Source organism: Microcaecilia unicolor, chromosome 5 (genome assembly GCF_901765095.1).
Source record: "Microcaecilia unicolor chromosome 5, aMicUni1.1, whole genome shotgun sequence".
NCBI lineage: Eukaryota > Metazoa > Chordata > Amphibia > Gymnophiona > Siphonopidae > Microcaecilia > Microcaecilia unicolor.
Window position 1 is genome coordinate 359,425,208 of NC_044035.1, and position 24,202 is coordinate 359,449,409.

Here is a 24,202-nt window from a genome sequence, read left to right on the forward strand (position 1 = left end):
TTAGTCTTTGAAATTCTGAGTTTTCTGTGTAGAATCTGATCTTAAATATTAGAATCAGGCTCTAAATATGCCAAATTTGCTCTTCTTCAAAGCTGTTTCCTTCAGTGCCAGCGGATCTGGTTTCTCTAATATTACAGCATTAGACACTTCCCAGCTATTCGTAGTCCTGTGACTGAAGAATGTCTTGGATCTAGCGTCAAATGAATGTGACGGGGACATTGTACAGATTGGTGCACCTGGAAGGCTATGTACAGGACTGCTCTCCCAAAAAGAGGGATCTCTGGACAGGACCAGATTGTGATGTAGGGTTCAGGGTCTTTGTCGCTTGAGATCCTGCTCTGAACCCACACAGTGCACAACACATAAGATTAAAATGGATTTCTTAACTTGTTTGTAATGTATTCTGGAATGGATCAGCTGTTCTGAGACTTTCAATTCCCTCGTGTGCCATTTTGCAATAAGTTGAACTAACATCTTAGGTTTCAAATGGCATTCATAATTTTCAGAGAAACAAGATTTATCTGAAACACTGGCTGGTAATAGGCTGGGAGTTTCTGAAGCTTCGACAGTATTTGAATTGTAGAATACTTAATTTCTAAAGTCTGCCGAAGTGGCACTCCAAATTAAACCTCCATTTTCATTCAATGACTAATCCGCCTTGAGCTAAGCAGAATGAATGTCATTTAAACTGTCCATTTAGCAAAACAAGTTCTTGCAAAAGCCCCATTACTCAATATTGGGAAGGGGGAAATTCCATAAAGATTTCTCAGTCCCAATGCACTGGTTGCATTAAATAGCTGTCCTGTTTGGCACTCTTGGCATGTAAAGCAGGGGTCCCCAGACCTTGGCATGCTGTGCATTTTCCATCACTCACAGATGTGGCCTGTGGAGGGGAACCTTTCAGTGGTGGTTCCCAGGCTCTGCCAGCTGAACTCATGGGCACAGTCGCTAGTGTGGAGGCCAGACCTCACCAGTGGGATTCGGGAAGATGCCGAGGAGTGAGGGGACCATTCCTTACCCACCCCTCCCACACACAAGGGCATGTAGCATCCAGCTGTTACTGTTAGTTTTGGCAAGGAAATGAGGATTATTTGTCTAGGTGAGAACATTAAGGGATTGACCTTTGTCAGATTCTTGCATGTTTTAGCTCAATACCTAGGAATGCATTTCCTAGAAAACATAAACTTGGAGCCTGAGGCTGGAGAGCTAGACATTCCCACTTGATATGTTGTGCATCGGACATCAGGACATTTTTTTTCCATGATGAGAAGTAGACTTAAGTTTTTAAAACTTCAAAATCACATTGGAGAATGGAGAGGCAACCAAAGTTTTTAAGATGATTCCAAAAATACCTGTTTAAGATCCTTAATCACAAAAGAATCCATCCCTCTTCCTTCGCTCCCACCCCCAATGTACCGAGACAAGAATATAAGAAAGATGTGAAACACTAGGGAGGGAACCGGATAAGTAACCGGATAGGCTTTAACATTTCATATGGAGACATCAGTCTGCATCATTGAGAATGTAAAAAACAAAATGCTACTTGCATCAAAAACTCTTTAATTCTCAACTTAATTTTGTCAAGGTCATTCACTTTCACAAAAGCAAAGTTGACTGTCAGCATTTTCCTTTGAACTATCACTGGTGTGTGGCTCAATAGCTCTGTCCTAACAAACATTTGGACAGTTTGACCAGAAAATTTACACAGCTCGGATGGGCAATTGGAAGCATTAGCATCATGAAATCAGTCTCTGTAGCTCTACATTGGAGATTCCCCTGACTCCCAAACCCAGATGGAATGAGCTTTACCTTTTTAATTTTACTGAATAGTTAATGATCTGAAGTGAGTTCTTTCAATACCTTAGGGTGCATGCCATCCGGTCCAGGTGATTTACTACTCTTATGGGTAAATCTTTATTAATTTCAAGATATAAAGGGGAATATAAAGAAATAGGATATACAGCAAACATCAATATACCCGCCCTTAAACTCTTTCCTCCCAAATCCCCCCCCCCCCCCCCCCCCCCCCCACACACACACACTTACTATTCTTGGTTGATTTGGCTTGGTATGTCTTCAGGTTCATTGAGATTTTTCAGTTCCTCCACATCGCCCTTGAAAACCATTTCTGGTACAAAAGCCCACCTCTTTAACATTGCTTTTGACTCGTAACCACTCGCCTCCACCTACCCTCCTCTCTTCCTTCCCGTTCACATTAATTGATTTGATTTGCTTACTTTATTTATTTTTTGTCTATTAGATTGTAAGCTCTTTGAGCAGGGACTGTCTTCTATGTTTGTGCAGTGCTGCGTATGCCTTGTAGTGCTATAGAAATGCTTAGTAGTAGTAGTAGTATAAACAGGATGGACTCGGTCTAGAAGGTGACTACAAAATTGGTCAGCATATAGTAACAGGCTTATAGACCTATTTCAGGTCAGTAGCACTGCTACCTCTCTTCCAGGCAAAGAACAGAAAGTAACTTTCTTTGAATATAAAGTTTATGCCCTAACTACCCCTTTTTTTAAATGCACTTGGCTGTTAGAGTTAAGTTTCTGCCTCTAGAAGAAAGTTTGTTTAAAACTGAGAAAAAGGGTTGTACAAAATGGAAACTAGTTAAAGCTTGCTTCTTGTTTAAAATAGACTAAACTAGGCCTGCTGTGACTTCTAGAGGCTGTATGCTAATGTTATGGTTCAAGTTTTATGGGGAGAAGGGTGAGGAGACTAGTGAATTTGCTTTTTTAAATTATCTTTATCAATAAACCTACCTTACCTCTTTTAAATCCTGCAGAAGTCCCTTGGAGTCCACTCCTCAGACTGGGGGGGTGGGGGGTGAGTGATTGAAGTCTGTACTCAAGAGGCCTACTTGGTGCAAAACTAGGCACTTTTTATATTTGTTTGAAATTCAGTAGCAGTTCAACTCTCCTGAAACCCTGGGGCCCGGGGAATAAGTTCTGTTGGTTTCTGCAGCCCAGCTGCACCTTCCTCCTTGGTTTCCTCTCAAATTGATTTTTTTTTCTCCTGCTCAGTCTGAAACCCTCAGTTGAAAAACAGTCTGTAGAAGTTCAGTGTCACTGCTCGGAGGGGCTCGGTGAATTCAGCCATTTCCTGTGGATTTTCATGGACCTGACTCCCCAATGGAATTTACTCCAGATTTTGCAGGTGTAACTCTGGTCAGGCACCAGCTATCTTGTTGCAAGTCAGGGGCACCTGAGCCCAGGGCCACAAAGAAAGGGGATCTGAAATCCACTAAAAACACTGCAGCTTTTCTAGTCACACACATTGAGCTGGGCGCAGGCCAGGGCTGGATTAAAAATCCAGAAGGCCATAGAGTTTTGAGCTGGGGCTTTATTTCTTGATCTCTTCCCTTTACCAGTCCTGGGAGTAGATAAATTTCACTCACTCAAAGACTCCAGTCCAGAAAGTTATGCAAAAATAACTAAACTTTTCTGAAGATTTTGCAAAAGGCAGTTCAAACCTTCTTTCAACAGTCAGTTTGTAATCTATCGTGATATCGGAGGCAAACACACCATCCCATCCCTTCTTTGTGTAACATTTTGGTTACTCTTCTTTGAACCTTTTCTAATGCCACTATAAATATATATATATGTATATATATGTATATATATATATATATATATATATATATATATATATATATATATATATACAACCAGAACTGAACGCAATACTCAAGGTCAGGTTGCACCATGGAATGATAGAGGCAATTATCTTGGGCTTATTTTGCATCCCTTTCCTAATAATTCCCAGCATCTTGTCGCCCCCATACTGGGCAGAAGATTTTGGCATATTATCCACAATGAGCATCAGGTTACTATGATTTGGATTCTTTCCAATGTGTGCATCACTTTGCATTTGTCCACATTAAATTTCATCTGCCATTTGGATGCCTAGACTTCCAGTTTCCTAATCCACATGTATTTTGACAACTTTGAATAGTTTTGTCTACAAATTTAGTCGCCTCACTTGTTCCAATTTTCAGATAACTTATGAATGTTAAATAGCACAGGTCCCTGTGGGACTCCTACTATTCAGCCTCATCCATTGAGAAGTGGTCATTTAACCTTTCCCTCTTTTTGTTCAATTAACCAATTCTTAAGCCACAGAAGGACATTCTCTTATCCCATGACTTTTTAGTCTCTCATGAGGAGCTTTGGCAAAAGCTTTCTGAATATCCAGATACACTACATCAACTGGGCTCACCTTTATCCACATAGTCACACCTTCAAAGAAACGAAGCAATTTGGTGAGACAAGACTTCCCTTGGCTGAACCCATGCGGACTGTGTCCCATTAAACCATGTTTGTCTGTGTTGCATAATTTTATTCTTTATAATAGTTTCCATTATTTTGCCCAACACTGAAGTCTGGCTTTCTGGTCTATAATTTTCCAGATCACCCTGGAACCCTTTTTAAAAATCCTCCAATCTTCAGGTACTACAGACTATTTTAACGACAAGTTACAGATCGCCAACAGCAGATCAGTAATCTGGTGCTTGAGTTCTTTCAGTTCCTGGGGTGTATACCCTCTCCCTTGAAAGCTATTTCCGGAGCAGGTAGATCTTACTACTTCTGTAAAGAAGGAAACAAAGAATTCCATCTCTCCGCTATTTTGCTCCTTCATGATCTAACGGTTCCACGGATTCCCTCTGGCTTTTCTGCTTCTGATGTACATGAAAAAGATGTTCTGTCTCCACAGCAAGTTTTTGTTAATATTTTTAGCCTTTTTTATCAGTGCTTTGCTTCTAAGCTTGTTGCTGCATTCAGATCCTTTTCCATTCTTTGGCTCTAACGGCCTCTTTCGCTTCACCTTTTAACCAAGCTGGCTGTCATTTGCTCTTCCTTCCATCTTTAATACATGCAAGACATCTGGTTTGGGCTTCCACGATGGTATTTTTAAACAGCGTCCATGCGCGATTTAAAGTCCTAAAATTTGCGACCGACCCTTTCAGCTTTTTTTAAACCATTTTCCTCATTTTGTCAGTCACCCTCTCGAAAATCAAATGCTGCCACAGTAGATTTGTTTAGTGATGTCAACTCCAGATAGCTCAAATTTGATCATGTTCGGATAACTGTTTCCCAGCAGACCCAACACCGCTACTTCTCGTACCATGCCCTGCATTCCACTAAGGACTAGATCTTAAAATAACTCCCCCTCTCGTTGGTTCCACGAAGCGTCTAGGAATTTTATCTCCCTGATGTAACATTTATCCAGTCAATATTGGGGTCATTGAAATCATTGATGTATTATAATGTTGCCCAACGTGTCAGCTTTCCTAATGTCTATAAACATTCCTTCATCTCTATGTTCCTTCTGTCCTGGTGGACACTCCTTCCCTTCCACTCTGCTATTGGTTTCATATAGAATATTTATTTTGACTCGCTTTCCTCTTTAACATATAGCACAACCCCTCCCCCCCCCATTTGATCCACTCTCATTGTGATATTTGTACCGTAACTGTCCCATTGATTGTCCTCCTTCCACTGGGTCTCTGAGATGTCTCTTTTTATCTACCTCATCACTTAGTGCTATATATTCCAATTCTCCCATCTTTTGTTTGCTTCTAACAATTGTATATAGACATTTCTCTAACTTTTCAGGATCCCAACCCCCTTGTGCTGGATCCTTTACCACCCACAACTCCAGAACCCTCCCCTCAAATTCTGTAGATCTTTAGTAATCCCCATTATAATGGGGGATACACAGGCAATAAATCTCTATTCTCTTTGTTCCAAATAGGGACTCTGGCAAGTTTAATACTCTGTTCCTTGCTCAAAGGGACAGGATGAGCCTCCGTCACAGGTGGGTTCTCCCTGACTAGCCTGAGACGAAATGGCTAGTTGCAGACACACAGGACTCCCGGCTCCAAAAGCCCCCCTCAGGTTCTAGTTGGGCTAAAAACTCGCTCCTTCGCTTGTATGTTTTGTTATAGCTTCATATTGTTAAATAAAAAGCATTTGATAATTGAGCGTAAATCACAAGCGACCAGCGCCTGTACTGCAGTGTGACTCAATGAGGCCTTTTCTGTCTTGGAGACTTGGACCCTGAGGGAACCTTCAGAATCCAACGCTGCAAACAGCTAATTTAAAAAGCCTTTTTGTGAATTATCACATCACCGACACTGCTTGAAACTTCTATTGGAAAGAAATTGTTCTGCAAGTCCATTGTGGTTATTGGTGGTTTTAATTGTTTTATTGTAATTGGTAATCTGCCAAGAACTTTAGATCTTGTACAGCAGAAATTGCTGAAATACCATCCCAAGCTTCCTGGCTTCAGGGAGTCTGAGGAGACATTATCCCTCAGTCACTTGAATGATGTACTGCAGTCCACATGGGTAGTTTTGGCATAAACCATACCCCATTTAATGGAGGCAAACTGAGGTGGATGTGCAACTCATGCCCTAAATCCAAACGGTCAGATCGGGGCTCCCAAAAGTAACCTTAAACTCTGGACAGTCTGGTTTTGTGTGAAATACAGTCTTGAGTATTGTGTATTGACCTGTCTTCTCATCCCACAGTGCACTTCAGGGATTGCCAAGGACTGGTGAAGCCACAATATGTCGTGGGGGACCCTCACTTTGGGGTGTCAGCTGACGGCACCCTCCTAGTGAAGATGCCCACAACCCTGCGAGAAAGGGGGCTCAGCTTCCCAGTGTCTTCCTACGAGAACTCTGGCAAGACGTTTTCCACTTTGGTCACTGTCGAGAGCAAGGGGTATCTGCCCGTGCAGGTAATTTAAGCTCTGTGGCTCCAGATGTTGGCTTCAGCTGGTTTTCCTACTTTGGAACGGACTGAATATACTGACCAAGGGAGCGTGTGAGCCTTCTGTTTTGTGACAGATTGGGTGTTAAAGACCCTTTAAAAAAATAGAGCTTGAATTATTCTCTAAATATTTGTCCCCTTATAATATTGTAAACATTAATCTACAGAAAAATGTATTACAGTTGTCTCACATCTTAACCTAATTTTAACTCATTGCTCGGAGCTCTCCACGTGAATGAGCCATCCCCCATCTCCCTGATGCCATGAGTTTGCTGCTCATGAATCATACCCGTCAATCATGCAGCAAAGTCAGTGTCATCTCCCACCCCAGCGATGTGTGCAAATTGCTCTTCTGAGCTGGAAAACGCTTGTAATATAATGTAAAGTACGATGTCTCTTTGACTATAAACGCTATTGAAGTCTTGGTCAGAGGTGTGACCCAGGAGGACAGGAGTTACGAGAGCTAGTGCTGGAGGAGAGAAACAAGTAGGGTACCCGGCACTATGAGAAGCCCCCTTGCTGAAGCTGGGTGATGATTGCTAGTGGGTCACTGGCTTGGTTTCAGGTTTCCATACAAGCCCTGGTCTGAAGGCCTCTCATTGCTCTTGTGATTTGTGCATGGGAGTTTGAGTAACTGTCTTCTGGTCTGTATGTACAGGATAAGTCCACACTTAACACTTTAAGAATGAGCTCTTACAGCCAGCTGGTTGACATTCTCATTGTGAGATTTAGCTTCCAGCTCAAATATTTTTCTTTCAGCTGTTGGGCCTGGAGCGGGTTCTCTTCCTACAAGCATAGTTTGTCAGTCTGAAAACCAGTTCTGATCCAGATGGGTCTGCCTATAGTCGGACTGGAGACGGTCCTTCTCTTCAGTAAGAAAAGAGCTGCTCTGTTCTGTGATGATGCTCAGCCTTGCCTCTGGCCTTTATTTCAGAAATAAATGAATGAATTTCCCCATTGTAGATTCATTACCAGAGCACGTGAAGTGCGCTGTGGAAACAGTTAGTCATGAGGAGGGAAGGGACTGATGCATCTCCAGTCTGAGATGGGGTTTTGTGCACCACATGATAGCTCAAGACCCCCCTACCCCCCCTCACTCCCATGAATGGTTTGCTGTTTACCCCAGTATCCACTGTCTGATTAAACCCTTTGTGCTGGAGTCTGACAGGTCCAGCAGAAACGCAGGCTCTCCTGTAGCTGAGTCTGGCAGACTGGAGGGGACCTGGAAAGCAGGATTGTTCAAAGCTTCATTAGATGTTACGACTAAGTGGGAGACCCTGAGAGGGTGGAGTACAGAGAAGGGGGGGGGGGGGGGACTGTCTTGGGAAGAGTGACTTCTGTTCTCAGGCAGATGGGGGGAGGGGGGTATACTGAGTTTAATACAGTTTGACATCTTCTCACTTTATTACAGAAAGATGCTGCATTTCTGGTACTGACATTCCCAGAGTCTAGTCACGGACTGAGGAGAAGGAAGAGAGACTGGGTGGTCCCCCCTATCGCTGTGTCAGAAAACGAGAGGGGCGTCTTCCCCAAACACCTGGTTCAGGTACGTGGGCTGTTGGACATCAATGACAGCTACTCTCTTAATATGTAAATCACCTCATTCATGGTATGAGCTGTTCTTGAATCAGATTAATATAGGTAGGTTTCTTAATAGACTTTTTTTTTTCACTTGTTGGATATAGTTAGTCACAGTGTTCAAGCATACGAGTTGTTTACAGCTCTCTGTACTGATGCCTGCCCTTCAGCTGTCTGTGCTGTATTCATGGCAGGATTAAGCCATTGGATCTTCTCCCATCATCCTTTTAAAACTCCCTCAAGGGCTCCATGTGGCTCTGACTAGAAAGGAAAACAGGCCTGAGGAAGCCACTGGTCAGAAGCCAAGTCTTCCTGTAAACTGGTGGAAACTGGCTTATTGGGGGGAGGGGGGGAAGACATCCATGGGCAGCAATGGCTTTGGCATCCTCTCCCCATCCCCATCCCAACTCAACTTAACCAGGGCACTAGAAGCCACTGAGTTAGCACTGCTGAAATCCCTCCTCACTATTTGGGCCCCAATCACATGCCTGGTCTGCTTCGGCCTTGGCTCTGTTTCCATGTATGTGACGTTGCAATGGGAGGCTCTGGCTACTGGCACAGCAGCTCCTGACTGAAACTCCTAATAGCAACAATTAGATGTTTTCTAAACAAAATTTTAACTGTCCAGTCCTTTTTAAATGTCGTTGACAGCTTTTGTCTGTCCTGTATTCAGGAATGTGTTACTTAAGCAAGTGAACAGAGCTTTTCATTTCCAAATGAACAGTCGGTTCATTTGTCCCGGGCTTCTTGTTGGGAATGGGATTTGTGCCAGGAAGATGGGCCCAAAACCCTTGTATTAAAAGATGGGGGCAGGGGGAGAGTGACACAGGATATCTAAAGGAAGGAGAGATGGTACTGAGTTGATTTTAAATGGAGGAATATAGACTTGGAAGTCTGTCAGTCTTGTATTTACTATTAAAAGGTTTATGGCAGGGGCATAGCTATGTTGGGGACCTGGGCCCCCGTAGGCCCTGGACCCCCCTGCCGACGACCCTCTTGACCCCCCCCCCCCCCCCCCCCCGCAGTCAACCTGCCGTTGTCTACCTTTGCTGGCGGGGGACCCCAACCCCCCCCCGCCAGCCGAGGTCCTCTTCTTCCTTCGTTCTGTTTCTGAGTCTGACATCCTGCACGTTGTACGTGGGGTCCCCCGCCAGCAAAGGTAGGTGACTGGGGAGGGTTGGCGGTGGGGGGGGTCTAAGTTGGTGGTGGTGGCAGGGGGGTCAGCAATGGCGGGGGGGGGGGGGCTAAAATGTGCCCCCTCACCTTGGGCTCTGGAAGTCTGGCTATGCCCTTGGTGTATGGTCTCTGCTTTCAAGACGGATATTTCCAAGCCACACCCGGGTAGATTAACTGTCAGAAAACTGTCTTCACTCCAGTGGTAAAAACAAAGGGCTGGGTTCAGTGCGGGAACACTTATCCCTGCAGGATGAGCTCTGTTGGAGGAGATGGGGGGGGGGGGAATTAGCAGTGATTAAGAAGCTCAATACCTGGTTGTGGTAGCAGATTCTAGGGTTAAAGGGTGCAAATTGTTGACTGCCCTCTGCTGGTCATGGCTTCTCCATCCCCCATGGGGCTTTGCTCCTTCCTCGCTGCCATGGTCTGGCTGCAGCCTTCACCTTTTGGAAGCAGTGGTTGCAAGCAGTTCCAGCTGGTGCCACTAGATGGCAAACCAGAGGGAGCTCTGACTTCACTTTCTGCTGTTGGACTGCTGGTGGGGTGGGGGGCACCGATTGGCTACGCTGTGTGTGTGTGGGGGGGGGGGGGGGGGTGCACTTTCAGCTGTTTTTACATTTATAGTTCATTTTTTAAGGAGTTTTCATGGACAGTTCATATAGCCTGTTTTTAAGAAACATTTTAAAATGTAAAACGTTGAAGATGAAATAGTGACACTAGATTGAATTAACTTAAAATTTTCATCTAAAGGTATTTTTGCAATGTGTAAACACAAGAAGCTTTCCTTATTATCACAGTGTGAGATGCTGATGGTAATTGGGTTTATTACGTTGCATATTAAGTCTAAAAATAGTTCCTGATTTTGTTTACTACATCGGTCCTTAGTGATCAAATTCTCTGCTCATTCAATGAAAGATTGGATTTGTCTAAGTCGGTGTCTGGTAAAACCATAGAGGTAGCAGTGGCCCGATTGTATTCAATATTTTCCTATTCTTTCTTCAGTCTTGTTTACCCACCAGTGACATCAAACTCCTTGAACCACTTATGCTACATTCTAGTCTCCTTATACCCCCTTTTATCCCAAAATAAGGCTGAAAGCAGTTTCTGGCCTCAGAATTTGTTAATCCCTGGCTGAGATTTACTCCCCACTGAAGATTGAGCTGGATTGGGAGCTGCACCCTTCAGATCTACCATGGCTCCCGTAGGGTTGCATCTACTAAAGTGGTTTTCCCATTCTGTCCCTGGAAACTGGTGTCAGTGCACAGTTGCACAATACTATCACCATAGCCCCAAACACCCCCATGAGTGTGCTGGCAGCAGTGTGCCGGCTCTTCCCCCCCCCCCCCCCCCCCCCCTCACGAGCGTGCTGGCAACAGCGTGCCAGTGAGCTCAGGGAGCTACACTTAAAATGGCACTGCAAATCAAAACTAAGTGGCTCACAACGTAACCACGTGTCTGAAAAATAAAACACAAATCACTTCACTTATTTCCCCCATCAGTCTCCCTCTTTCCTGCTACCATGTCCCCTGCAGTCTCGCCTCCTGCTGCCAGAGTGCTGTTCTGCAGGCTCAGCCATGTGATGTAGGAATAATACGCACTGCTATCATGAGACTGGACGTTTAGTAAACTGTACTGTGCCTAGGAAAATCAGGTCTTGAATTGATGGCTTATAAATTTAATACAGTGTAGCTTAAACCTTCTGAAGCAGAACCAGATTGTGGATAATAGGGCACCTGCTGATTAGTGAAACAGGCCCCGATCCTGTGGTGAGGTGGCAGGAAGGGACCCTGAGAGTCTTCCTGTGGTGAGGTGGCAGGAGGGACCCTGAGAGTCTTCAGGTGCCCCCGATCCTGTGGTGAGGTGGCAGGAGGGACCCTGGCACTCGCATTCTGTAGCCAGTTAAGCAGCAATGCATATATGTATTTTTCTTTTTTAGATCAGATCCAACAATGACGGACAGACAAAGATATTTTATAGCCTCACAGGGCAAGGTGCTGACGCTCCCCCTGAAGGAGTCTTCATTATCGACAGACTGACTGGTGAGATCAATGTGACAAAGTCACTGGACCGAGAAGATATCAGCAGATATGTGGTGAGTTGCTTTTCTGCTTTATGGAAACTGTGCTAAGAATATTTTTTGTTTGAAAGTTTGACACAGACTCCATTCTTCATTTGCTCACACTGGTTACCTGTGGAGGCAGGAGGGTATTTAAGATCTGTGGGGCGGCTCCAGAGTTTTTGATGGATCTGACACGCCATCCTTCTTGGCAGCTCCAGAATCGGGTGAAATTAAATTTCCTGGCTGTCAATAAGATTAAACTGTGTACAATCTTCACCTTCGTTTTCATATTTGGTGGTCTCAATCTGTTTTAATTCAGGAGCATCTGTCTGGGTCATTGAACAAACTAAAGTATGTTGTAATCTTCAGGACTGTTAGTCTTCCTTTTAGTTATCCTCGGTGAGCTGAGCAGGTGTCCTGCGGGCTCTAAGAACTAAGATGAAGAGACTTTAGCTGCGCACATTTCAGCCTTCATTTTTCATACTTTGTAAGGAATTTTTCTGGTCTTTTCCGCCTGCAGTGTAAACTCAGGCCAGTAATTTGTGTGTCTCAGTGGTTCTTTTGCACTTGGGTGGTATTCAGCATGCCTATTGGGGGGGGGGGGGGGTTAATAGAGAAATAGGACTCAGGGCTGGCAGCGGTGCAGGATATTAACCCCTCCTATCTTTTAGGCCCTTACCTGAGATTTGATATTAAATCCAGCCCTCTTTCCCCTTTTCTTTCTCAGCTGCCACCTAGTAACCCCTCCCCCCATCCCCTTCTCACTCCTTTCACAGATCTGTCCCTTTATGCTGCCTCTCACCCTTTCCAGCTCCTCCACAGATCCTGGGGTGTGAAGGGGTGGGGGACCTAGGTGAACCTTCAGCCTTACATCACCCCTCAATTTTCAGTCTGTAGCTTGCAGAGCACCACCTCTGACAAATTGACTAAACCCTTTGGTCACACAAGCATCCTAAAATGCCGTTAAAGTATGTTCTGGTGGCTCTGAGATGGTGCTGTTGGCAGGATCTTTCATTTTGCCTTGATTTGCAGCTGTTCTATGCAGCCCCCCCCCCCCCCCCCACTTCGAAAAAAAGCTAGTGCCCTAGATGACTGCCAAGTCTTGCCTAATGATTGATCCAGCCCTGCTTCTGCAAACTTGATTCATTTATATCCCAGATTATCCCAATATATCAGATTCAATGTGACTAACAACTTGTTAAACCATCTCTTTACCTCTCCCTCCACTCCAGTCTCCTCGTCCTCCCTCCCTGCAATCTGAGACCCTTTTGACCCTCTGCCTCCTCCCACCCTAATCCCCCTTCTCCCACCTGCCACCTTGCCAGCTCCTAGTCTCCTTCTCCCACCCCAACATCTGACCCCTCCTGCCTGCCCAACGTGCCTAAATTTCCTTCATAGCAGGATCTTTTTAGTTCTCGCTGCTGGTACTGCTCAGGAGATAAAGTACTTGCTCTGATTTCTACAGCCACTCAGTGTGGTCCTGGGGCTGGAACTGAAGATAAATTCTTCTACGGCCGAGGCCTTGGTCTCTCTTCCCCACCCCAAATTCCCTGTTCCAATGCCTATAGCCCCAAGCCAGACCACTGGGAAGCTTAGCCTCCCTAAGCCTTAACTGGGTGCCTTCTGGGGTCCCCCATCAGTTCATTTCTATATACTGTTAAGCATTGGGAAATGTCTCCAGTTTCTTGTTGTCTTCCGTACACAGCCCATCACTTGCAGGTCTGCCACTTGCTAAGTTAGATCAGTAAAAACAAAAACCTTCATGTTTGAAGTCTGAAATTTACAGGTCTTATTTGTCTTCCAGCTGTTATCACATGCAGTGTCTGAGAATGGGAAACCCGTTGAGGCCCCAATGGACATCATCATTAAGGTGACTGATCAGAATGATAACAGGCCAGAGTTCACCCAGAAACTCTTCAAGGGGTCAGTCAGAGAAGGGGCTTTACCAGGTGAGAAGAGCCAGCACCTTGCAAACTAACCTGCTGTTCCCTCCACTACAGATAAAGCTTTTGCTAAGTGATTTGAATCGTAGTGCTCATGGCCTATGAACAGCAATAACCACTGGTCCCTTCCATTTTTTTTTTTCTGGAAGGGGCTAACTCAAAGACAAATCTAAGTTGGCAGCTATCAGATTAGAGAACGACCCGACACAGGCCGTGTTTCGACGCTAAAAAGCGTCTGCATCAGGGGTCAATAAATACACCAAGTAATGAATGCAAAACGAAGAGTCCTACTTGTATGTGTTGTCAACTCACTGATCATGTAGCACCAAACAGAATATGCTGGATACAAACTATCAGATTTTAGCGTCGAAACATGGCCTGTGTCGGGTCGTTATCTCTGATATAATAAAGACTGTTGGACTCACGTCTCCAGTGGTGAATCGTCTATTTGTCTCTACTTTTGCCTTCTATGATTCGTCATCGTATTTTCCTGTTCTATATTTTGAGCTATCAGATTAGTACAGGAGGAGTGGCCTACTGGTTAGTCAACGTTGATCCCAGCATCCTGGGTTCGATTCCCACCGCAGCTCCTTGTGAACGTGGGCAAGGCACTTAACCCACCATTGCCTCAGGTACAAAAAAGAGATTGAGCCCTCTAGGGACTGATAGTAATAATGTGAGACACTTCTCTGCTTTGAACTTGATTTAGCAGATTATAAATGCTAGAATTACTGATCATATTTCTTTGATTTTAAGATCCATCAGGAAACGCCTTGAAAAGGACTCCCTAGCTCCAACCCTAGGATCCCATTCCACCCACACCATTGCATGATCAAATACCATGTAAAGCCCAGTATCAGCCATGGACATCTCAGTGACCAAGTCTCTACTTAATCAAGGGTTAAAAAAATATATCAATTGGTCAATAATAGCTTAACACCAAATTACATATGACCTTAGGCAAAATCACATAGCTTTCATACATTTATTCACATGCCAGAAACTCAATATATATCTCAATACATTTATTCCTACTTTTGAAACATGAACAGATTAAACCTTGCAGAAAGTTCTTAATCAAGATCATGCCCCTTGACCGCCGTCGAGCGAACCCAACACCATTTAAATGCCCAATCTGATGTCAAGGAGTCCAGTTACTGACAGCTAATGCCAGATTTTTATTCATTGTGGAGGCCCAAACGATACTCCAACTCTTCTACCACTTTCGTGGTTAACTGTCATTTTCCAGGTATTGGTAAACTACAACAATTTCCAATCACAGCTAGTAGAAAAGCTCAGCGAGAAATTGCGGCTGGTAGGTAACTTTAAAATTCATTTATTTAAGCGGTATCTGTATACTATGTTGAGTGATTAACATGTATTGTATACATTTTTACAAAGGATCTCCTGAAGAAGTAAATTTGAAACACGGCCTGTGTTGGGATCCATGTATTTGTTTGAAAACGATTGGGACGTGGCACAGACACTTGCAGCTGGATATTTCAGTCGGCTTTTCTACTAGCTGTGATTGGAAATTCTTTTTTATAAACCTAGATACACTAACCCCTTTAACCACTATTGAGTTAAAATATGTATCCCTGTTTGTGTTAAAAACCATTACTATGTAACTTGGAGCGTCCTTCATCTTTGTACTTTTTGAAAGAGTAAATGGTTGATCCTTGACCTGTTCCACTCCACTCAAGATTTTATGGACCTCAGTCATCTCCCTTCAGCTGTCTCTTCTCCAAGCTGAGGAGCCCTAACCTCTTAAGCTTTTCCTCATATGAGAGGAGGTCAAACCCTTTAATCATCTTGGTCACCTTTGTACCTTTCCTAACTCTGCTTTGGATCTCGAGATGCAATCGCCAGAATTGCACGCAGTACTCAAGGTGAGATGACATGACATGATGGTTGTCGGTTCCTTTCCTGATTCTTAACATTGACTTTTTGGCCACTTCCCCACACTGAGCAGATTTCAAGATATTGTCCATGACATCACCTAAATCTTTTCCCTCGGTGGTGTCTCCTAACGTGGAACCTACTATCATATATCTCTATCTTGAATTATTCTCACTGTGCATCCTACTTTGTATTAGTCCACATTAAATTTCATCTGCCGTTGGATGCCCAGTCTTCCCGTCTTGTAAGGTCGTTCTGCAACTTCTCAGTCTGCATGCGACATCATCTTTGATTTGTCCTCTGCAGATTTGATCCTTATTTATCGTTCCTATTTCCAAATCATTTATAAGTGTTGAGGCACTAGTCCAGTACAGATCCACAGGGCACCTTCCTCCATGGAGAGAAATTACCACGTAACCCTTCTCTTTTAACCAGTTCACAACAGAGCATTTCCTCCCGGTGATCTGGACTCCCAGGCCCCAAACCAACTATCAAAAATGATTAAACTAGATGGAAGCTAAGGGAGAGTGCAACCCTGCGATGGCAAAAGTGGGCCCCGGGGCCTTCAGTATTGTCCCAATGGTCAGTCTTCCCCTGTTGCCTCTTTATCTCATAGCTTTTTAATTTTCTCAGGAGTCTCTCATGACGGACTTTGTCAAAAACTTTCTGAAAATTTAGATACACTACATCAACCGGCTCACCTTTATCCACGTGTTTATTCAGGCCTTAAATTTTTTTAGCACATTGGTGAGGCAAGACTTCCCTTGGCTGAATCCATGTTGGCTCTGTCCCATTAAAACCATATCTGCGTTCAGTAATTTTGTTCTTTATAATAGTTTCTACCATTTTGCCCAGCAAAGTCAGGTTTATCAGTCTAATTTCCCAAATCATTCCTGGAATCCTTTTTAAACATTGGAATGCTAATCTTCAGGTACTTTGGGAGACTTTAATGACAGGTTACTGATCATTATTTTTATTTCCATTTTGCTCACACCTTTTTCCTTAGTAGCTCAAGGTGAGTTACATTCAGGTACTCTGGATATTTCTCTCACAATCTAAGTTTGTACCTGAGGCAATGGAGGGTTAAGTGACTTGCCCAAGATCACAAGGAGCAGCAGTGGGATTTGAACCGGCCACCTCTGGTGCTCTAACCACTAGGCCACTCCTCCACTGTTTGTTTTTTTGTTGACAGGACTGCAGCTGCATTTTTGATATCCCCTAGGAGCTGTCACTCTTAAGTGACCACCTAGTCTTGCTTAAAAGTTGGGCCAGCCTTGGCATCCAGAAGTGGGTCTGATTGATATTCATTGCCACCAGCACCTTGATATGTTGCCTGTACTCAGGGGTGTGCTGGTAAATTTTTAACAGGCTCTTTCTCCGGACATAGCCAGCTCTGCAGTTGGAAGGGCCAGGGGTGGCCGAGGGTGGGGGGGGGGGGGGGAGCAACACTTGCCTCTCTCTCCTCCCTCCCTTCGTGCGGGCACGCTAGGCATACCTTTGCTGGCAGTCCATAAATGGACTGCCACCACTCCCAATGTCTTGCTCTGAGCAGCATGCTGGAACTTCTCTCACATGCTCGAGAAGTCCCAGCCTGATGCCCAGAGCTGGAAACAAGGAGCGGGGAACAGCAGCAGTCTATTTACTTGGCTGGCAGGGCTCAGCATCCCCACCAGCCAAGTAAAAGAGAATTCAGCAGGGGGCCCAAGCCCACATTTTGGGAGCCAGTTAAAGTAGCCATGGACGGCCCTACTTTAACAACCGGCTCCCAAAATTCTTAAAAACTTAACAACCGGCTCTTGCAAGCCTGTGAGAGCCTGCTCCACCACACCACTGCCTGTACTTGTAGTTTGAGATTAAGATGAGTGCACTCAGTAAATCCTCGTTGTACCCTGGTTGAGGGGTGAGGTTCATTCATGTTACAGTGCGGAAAGCAAAGGGTTGTCTAGGGACAGCACCTTCAGATGGGTTGGGTGTGGTAGTTTGACTTGTTTTATGCACTTGAGGATGGCCTGCTTTAACAACCCATGTAATGGAATACGAATACTGTAGTGGCCTAATGGTGGAAGCTGGGGTTACGTGAACACTGTGGCTTGTGTTGCAGGAACCGCTGTGATGGAGGTGTCTGCTACAGATCTGGATGACGCAGAGCTTACTGACAATGGCATCATCGCTTATTCGATCGCAAACCAAGAGCCAAAAGAACCGGCAGACCACATGTTCACCATCAACTCAGAAACAGGCCTCATCAGTGTGATTGCAAGTGGCCTGGACAGAGAGGTGAGTCCGAGATGTAAAAGCAGAGGAGGCCACCTGCACATCGCTGGATTAGAGCCGTGAGTTTCTGGAGCCTGACGTGCTGAGTGTCCACTGTACAGCCCCTGATCACAGTAATTAGAGGCAAGTTAAATGTCTAGTCAGTACAGAAAACAGGACAACCATTCGGGATCAAGCATGAGAAAAGTAAGGTTGGGATGGAGTGGTGATCAACTCTGATCTGGGCTTCTTGACACAGTGAACCATAAATGTGCACGTCTTCCTGAACACACCCCACACACGATCATTGGAATGCACTTCTTGGCAAAGTCACTTTGCTCCCCAAAATTAGTCAAAGTATTGGTTGAGTGAAATGCTATATTTTTAACCTTTATTTTTTTTTTGGGGGGGGGGGGGGGGCTTTCACCACAGTCTACAGTTGTTAAAAACATTTTCCTATGTCAGAAAAATGCTGAATATTCTTCCAAAAGTGGTGACATCTTCGCTGTTCAGCAGATGTTTGAATCCCTAGCTCATGGCAAATAACTGTATTCCAGAGAATCCGCGAATACAACCTGACCGTGAGGGCTACAGACATGGAGGGAAAAGGACTCTCTGCAACAACTTCAGCACTGATCGAGATCATAGACGTGAATGATAACGCACCAGTCTTCGACCCCAGTCAGGTATGTTAACGAAGAGAAGCAAGAACGTGGTGACTGCCGAGCACCGCATTAAGCTTGTTCGTGTCAGGTGAGATCAGACTTCAGAGAAATGCTAACATTCCCTACCACACAGACCCGTTTCCCCCCACCACCACCCAAAGTACTGGTGCTCTGAAGAGACATCTATAAAAGGGTTTTCCTTGTTGCCCACATCGTGGCGAGATCAGTAAGTGGATGTCGGATGTGCCACAGAGGGGAGGAAGCCCTTGCGAGGGTTGTGTATTGTGTTCATTGCCCTTGTTCCTTGTTTTGCAGTATGTGGCAGAAGTACCCGAGAATGAGCTGGGTTTTGAGGTTAGTAGACTGACCGTGGTGGACATTGATGAACCCAAGTCGGAGGCATGGAACGCCGTGTACAAAATCGTGAAGGGGAATGAAAGAGGGCTGTTCAGTGTGATGGTAGACCCAGAAACCAACGAGGGCATCCTGACCACAGCTAAGGTATTGTGTTACATTAAGATGGTGTGACCCGCAGTTGGCACAGGCTTAGCCTGCTAAAGTTTAAAGGAAACTGAAGAAATCCCCCATTAGTCCTTTCTCTGTATATGGGGGAACCTCCTCTCCCTGTGTAACTGATCCCTACACTTTTCCATGGTGAGTTTGGTTTCCCCTGTAGCAAACTGCTGACTTATGTCTGATACATGGTGCCACATTCAACATGGAGAAGCACCTAAGACCATGAGAAAGTCATACTGGGTCAGATTGGTCCATCTAGTCCAGTATCCTGCTTCCAACAATGGTCAATCTAGGTCACACATACCTGACAGAATCCCAGATAGTAGCAAGATTCATGCTACCGATCCCAGGTCAAGCAGTGGCTTCCCCCTCGTCTATCTCCTGCCGATGAAAGGATTGCTTGGTTCCTGGGTGCTGAGCTCTGTATCACGTTCTGTTCTCTCATCCATTGCAGGACTTGGATTTCGAAAGCAAACAGCAGCACGTCCTTCATATCACGGTGGAGAACCAGGTACCGTTTACTCTGACCCTGGCGACCTCCACAGCCACGGTGAGCGTCACTGTGCTGGATGTGAATGAGGCTCCAGTCTTCAGACCACCAGTTACTCTTGTGGACATCGTTGAGGACTTACCGTTAGGACAGAAGGTTGCCTCCCTCGTGGCTCAGGACCCAGATATACAACAGAATCAGATCATCCAGTAAGACTCATTTTAGTGTGCTCGTAGACAGATGTTCAATATAAGGAGTAATGAAAATAGGTCTGGACCCTTGGGAGAAAGGGTGGGGAACCAGCTCAGAGTGGCTACGGAGGGAAGGTCTGGGACTCTCTACCTGGGGAGATTTTGGCATGGAAAATGTTGCTACTAATTGGGCTTCTGCCAGGTACTTGTGACCTGGACTGGCCACTGTTGGAAGAAGGATACTGGGCTAGATGGACCATTGGTCTGACCCAGTATGGCTATTATGTTCTATGTTCTTATGGATCCCTGGGTTGGAGGAGTAAGTTGAGAAGCCTGGTAAGGTTGGGTGAGGATGTGAGGGTGTAGAGAGACAAGCGAAAGGAAAAGGGGGTTGGATAAGGCTGAAAGACTGGATGTAGCACTCAGGGACACGACAAATGTTCACAAGCTCCCTTCATTCCATTCTTCAGGTATCGCATTGGAAATGACCCCGCAGGATGGCTGTTTATTAACCCAGAAACAGGACTCGTAACTGGAAAAGGCAACCTGGATCGGGAATCGCACTTTGTGAAGAACAGCACATACAGGGCCATAATCCTGGCCATGGATAACGGTACAGACCTGTCCTCCTATCAGGGCCATTAGGCACCCTAGGGGAACGTTCAGGCCCCTGAGCTGTTAAACTCAGCAATTATAATTACCCTGTTCAACTGTTTCTTTAAACACATAACCGGATAGCATATGTCCACACTTTGTACATTCATATAGCTAGGACCATTTCCAGCGGCCATTAACTGAGTTTAGCAGGTAAATGGTTTTGTTTTGTTTTTTTGTGAATTGCCTGCCCTCCCTGCACTTGTAGGGCTGTCAGGATGTATTTGCTTCCCTACAGCTGCTCTTTACGGTACCACCACCAGCACCGCCCCAAGAGGCTGTCATCCTAGCAAATGCTATTGGCAGAACGTATTGAGCCTGTTGAAACCAAGGTTTAGGACTTTAAACTGTCTATAAATCTCCTCCTTGTGACTTATCCCCCAAAGCAGCGTAGAAATTCTTAATACACCGAATATACAGTCGGACTAGACAATAAAATGCAAAGCTCACACTAGCTAAAAACCGTAGACCATGGGTAGAAAAGAGCCAGGGCTCCACTCTCTTCCAAAAGTCATAAAGGCCAAATCATAAACACTGCCCCCAGGCCAGTCCACATTTCACCATTTCACCATTTCGTCCTTTTAGTGATTTAGACCAGTGGTTCCCAGACCTGGTCCTGGAGGCATCCCAGCCAGAGTGCATGCAAATCTCTCATGAATATTTATTGTGGATATCCTGAAAACCTTACTAGCTGGGGTACCTCCAGGATCAGGTTTGGGAACCACTGGAATAGACGCTGTGAAACATCTGTAGGATTAGGTGATGCCTTCCCTTCCCCTCCAGGGTTCTGTAGGTAGCAGTGGCAGCTCGAGACAACTTCAGTTGTGAAGTGGAGGGTGGTGCAACTTGGGTTGTCCACCTTTTTAGTCCTCCTAAAACTTTGCCAAACTGATCGAGTGTTTTGCAATGTGCTTTGTTTGAACAGGATCACCCCCCGCCACAGGTTCGGGAACGCTGATCCTGCATCTCCTCGATGTGAATGACAATGGCCCAGAGCCACATCCTCGGAACATCACAGTCTGTAACCGGAACCCACAGCCGCAGACCCTGAGCATCATCGATAAGGATCTTCCACCAAACACTTCACCTTTCACATTAGCGTTCAGTCACGGATCTGAAGCTGACTGGGCTGCAGAAATCGACGGTGAGGAACTGAGCAGAAAGACGGGGCATGTCGTCTTCTGTGCTTTTCGGGTGTGGGGACAGAAAACGTCTGATACCACTGAGCCGTGAAATGAAACGTGTTCTGTGCTGCTTTAGCTTAGCATGTTGGTCATGGCCCCTTTAAAAGAAGCTCTTTGTGTTGCCACATGAAGTGAGAGTTTCGGCATTAATGGTCACACATGAATGGATGAGTGGATCATTCTGGTGTCTGCCAGCACCATGGATGTCATTTTTGAGCTGAGATCAATAGGGGCTGTATGTTTGTGTGTGGGGGGGGTTCTCTTCCCTCCCCTGTAATTTTAATCTGGTGGAATAGCTGCTCTGGTATCTGCTTTGATTCCTGAGTAGATATAAGCGGCATAAAGCACCAGAATAGAATTTTGTTTAGGTTGGAGATCACTAGATGTGAGTATTACAGTACAGTAGTCTCCAAGTCTGTTTCCTAGGACGGATGAAACCTAAAGAGAGCAGAGGATCTTAGTCTGTACATGTCTCCATTGCCCCTGGTACAAAATAAGTACCTGAATATACTGTGTAAACCACTTTGAATGTAGTTGCAAAAACCACAGAAAGGCAGTATATCAAGTCCCATTGACAAGATTCCAGGCACAGAGTAGCAACATTCCATGTAGAATCCCAAAGAATAGCAAGATTCCGGAATCCCAAGGAGTGGAAGAGTAGCCTAGTGGTTGCTACTATTTGAGATACTACATGGAATGTTGCTAGTGGAGGAGTAGCCTAGTGGTTAGTGCAGCAGACTTTGATCCTGGGGAACTGGGTTTAATTACCATTGCAGCTCCTTGTGACTCTGGGCAAGTCACTTAACCCTCCATTGTCCCAGGTACAAATAAGTACCTGTATATACCATGTAAACCGCTTTGAATGTAGTTGCAAAAACCACAGAAAGGCAGTATATCAAGTCCCATTGACAAGATTCCAGGCACAGAGTAGCAACATTCCATGTAGAATCCCAAAGAATAGCAAGATTCTGGAATCCCAAGGAGTGGAAGAGTAGCCTAGTGGTTGCTACTATTTGAGATACTACATGGAATGTTGCTAGTGGAGGAGTAGCCTAGTGGTTAGTGCAGCAGACTTTGATCCTGGGGAACTGGGTTTAATTCCCATTGCAGCTCCTTGTGACTCTGGGCAAGTCACTTAACCCTCCATTGTCCCAGGTACAAATAAGTACCTGTATATACTATGTAAACCGTTTTGAATGTAGTTGCAAAAACCTCAGAAAGGCGGTATAACAAGTCCCATTTCCCTTCCCCCTTTCCCTTATGACATCACAATATCAGAAGTGAGCCAAGTATCGGGCAATCAAGCCATTGTGACATCACTGATGAGGTTGGCTCTTATTGGTGGAATGAGTGGAGGAGTAGCCTAGTGGTTATTGTAACGGACTCTGATTCTGGAGAACTGGGTTTGATTCCCACTGCAGCTCCTTGTGACTCTGGGCAAGTCACTTAACCTTCTATTGCCCCTGGTACAAAATAAGCACCTGAATATATGTAAACCGCTTTGAATGTAGTTGCAAAAACCTCAGAAAGGCAGTATATCAAGTGCCATTAACAAGATTCCATTCACAATCTCAAAGAGTAGCAACATTCCATGTAGAACCCCAAAGAATAGCAAGATTCCGGAATCCCAAGGAGTGGAAGAGTAGCCTAGTGGTTAGTGCAGTGGACTTTGATCCCGGGGAACTGAGTTTGATTCCCACTGCAGCTCCTTGTGACTCTGGGCAAGTCACTTAACCCTCCTTTGCCCCAGGTACAAATAAGTACCACTTTGAATGTAGTTGCAAAAACCACAGAAAGGCAGTATATCAAGTCCCATTAACAAGATTCCAGGCACAGAGTAGCAACATTCCATGTAGAATCCCAAAGAATAGCAAGATTCCGGAATCCCAAGGAGTGGAAGAGTAGCCTAGTGGTTGCTACTATTTGAGATACTACATGGAATGTTGCTAGTGGAGGAGTAGCCTAGTGGTTAGTGCAGCAGACTTTGATCCTGGGGAACTGGGTTTAATTACCATTGCAGCTCCTTGTGACTCTGGGCAAGTCACTTAACCCTCCATTGTCCCAGGTACAAATAAGTACCTGTATATACCATGTAAACCGCTTTGAATGTAGTTGCAAAAACCACAGAAAGGCAGTAGATCAAGTCCCATTAACAAGATTCTAGGCACAATCTCAAAGAGTAGCAACATTCCATGTAGAACCCCAAAGAATAGCAAGATTCCGGAATCCCATGAATAGCCTAGTGGTTGCTACTATTTGAGATTCTACAGGGAATGTTGCTAGTGGAGGAGTAGCCTAGTGGTTAGTGCAGTGGACTTTGACCCTGGGAAACTGAGTTCAATTCCCAGTGCAGCTCCTTGTGACCGTGGGCAAGTCACTTAACCTTCCATTGCCCCTGGTACAAAATAAGTACCTGAATATATGTAAACCGCTTTGAATGTAGTTGCAAAAACCTCAGAAAGGCGGTTTATCAAGTCCCATTTCCCTTTCCGTCCACTGGACCTTGTATGTTTGATTGCATTAATACCACATGTTAGAGCTTGAAAAGCCTGGTACTGAGAATCGGCCTGGTGGGGACAGGCAATGTGCCACAATAGTCTTAGGAAAAATTTAATTCCTTTAAAGGTCAAAACACTTAATGGCTTTCTGTAAATAGCAGAGCCCAACATTTGCAGAATCCGTAGCTTGCTGTAAAGCAGGACTTGAGGGAACCTATATCAGGCTGGTTTGAAGTATTTGTCTTCAAGGCCTGTCTGATCTTAAAGGAATACAGTGAGGCCTCCATTAGGGTGGGACTGCAGTCCAGAGTTCCCACGGC

At 45.0% G+C, this 24,202-nt stretch overlaps 1 protein-coding gene across 1 annotated transcript in view; it reads left to right on the plus strand.

The window, feature by feature from the left end:
- The window catches only part of LOC115470979 (B-cadherin-like), a 55,131-nt gene that overhangs the window by 24,749 nt on the left and 6,180 nt on the right, over positions 1 to 24,202 (plus strand). Inside the window, exons 3-12 of the mRNA XM_030204641.1 lie at positions 6,536 to 6,747; positions 8,191 to 8,325; positions 11,467 to 11,622; positions 13,394 to 13,538; positions 17,533 to 17,708; positions 18,242 to 18,370; positions 18,665 to 18,850; positions 19,320 to 19,564; positions 20,017 to 20,159; positions 21,126 to 21,344. Of these exons, the coding sequence (XP_030060501.1) occupies positions 6,536 to 6,747; positions 8,191 to 8,325; positions 11,467 to 11,622; positions 13,394 to 13,538; positions 17,533 to 17,708; positions 18,242 to 18,370; positions 18,665 to 18,850; positions 19,320 to 19,564; positions 20,017 to 20,159; positions 21,126 to 21,344 (1,746 nt within the window). The remainder of the gene's footprint in view (positions 1 to 6,535; positions 6,748 to 8,190; positions 8,326 to 11,466; positions 11,623 to 13,393; positions 13,539 to 17,532; positions 17,709 to 18,241; positions 18,371 to 18,664; positions 18,851 to 19,319; positions 19,565 to 20,016; positions 20,160 to 21,125; positions 21,345 to 24,202) is intronic.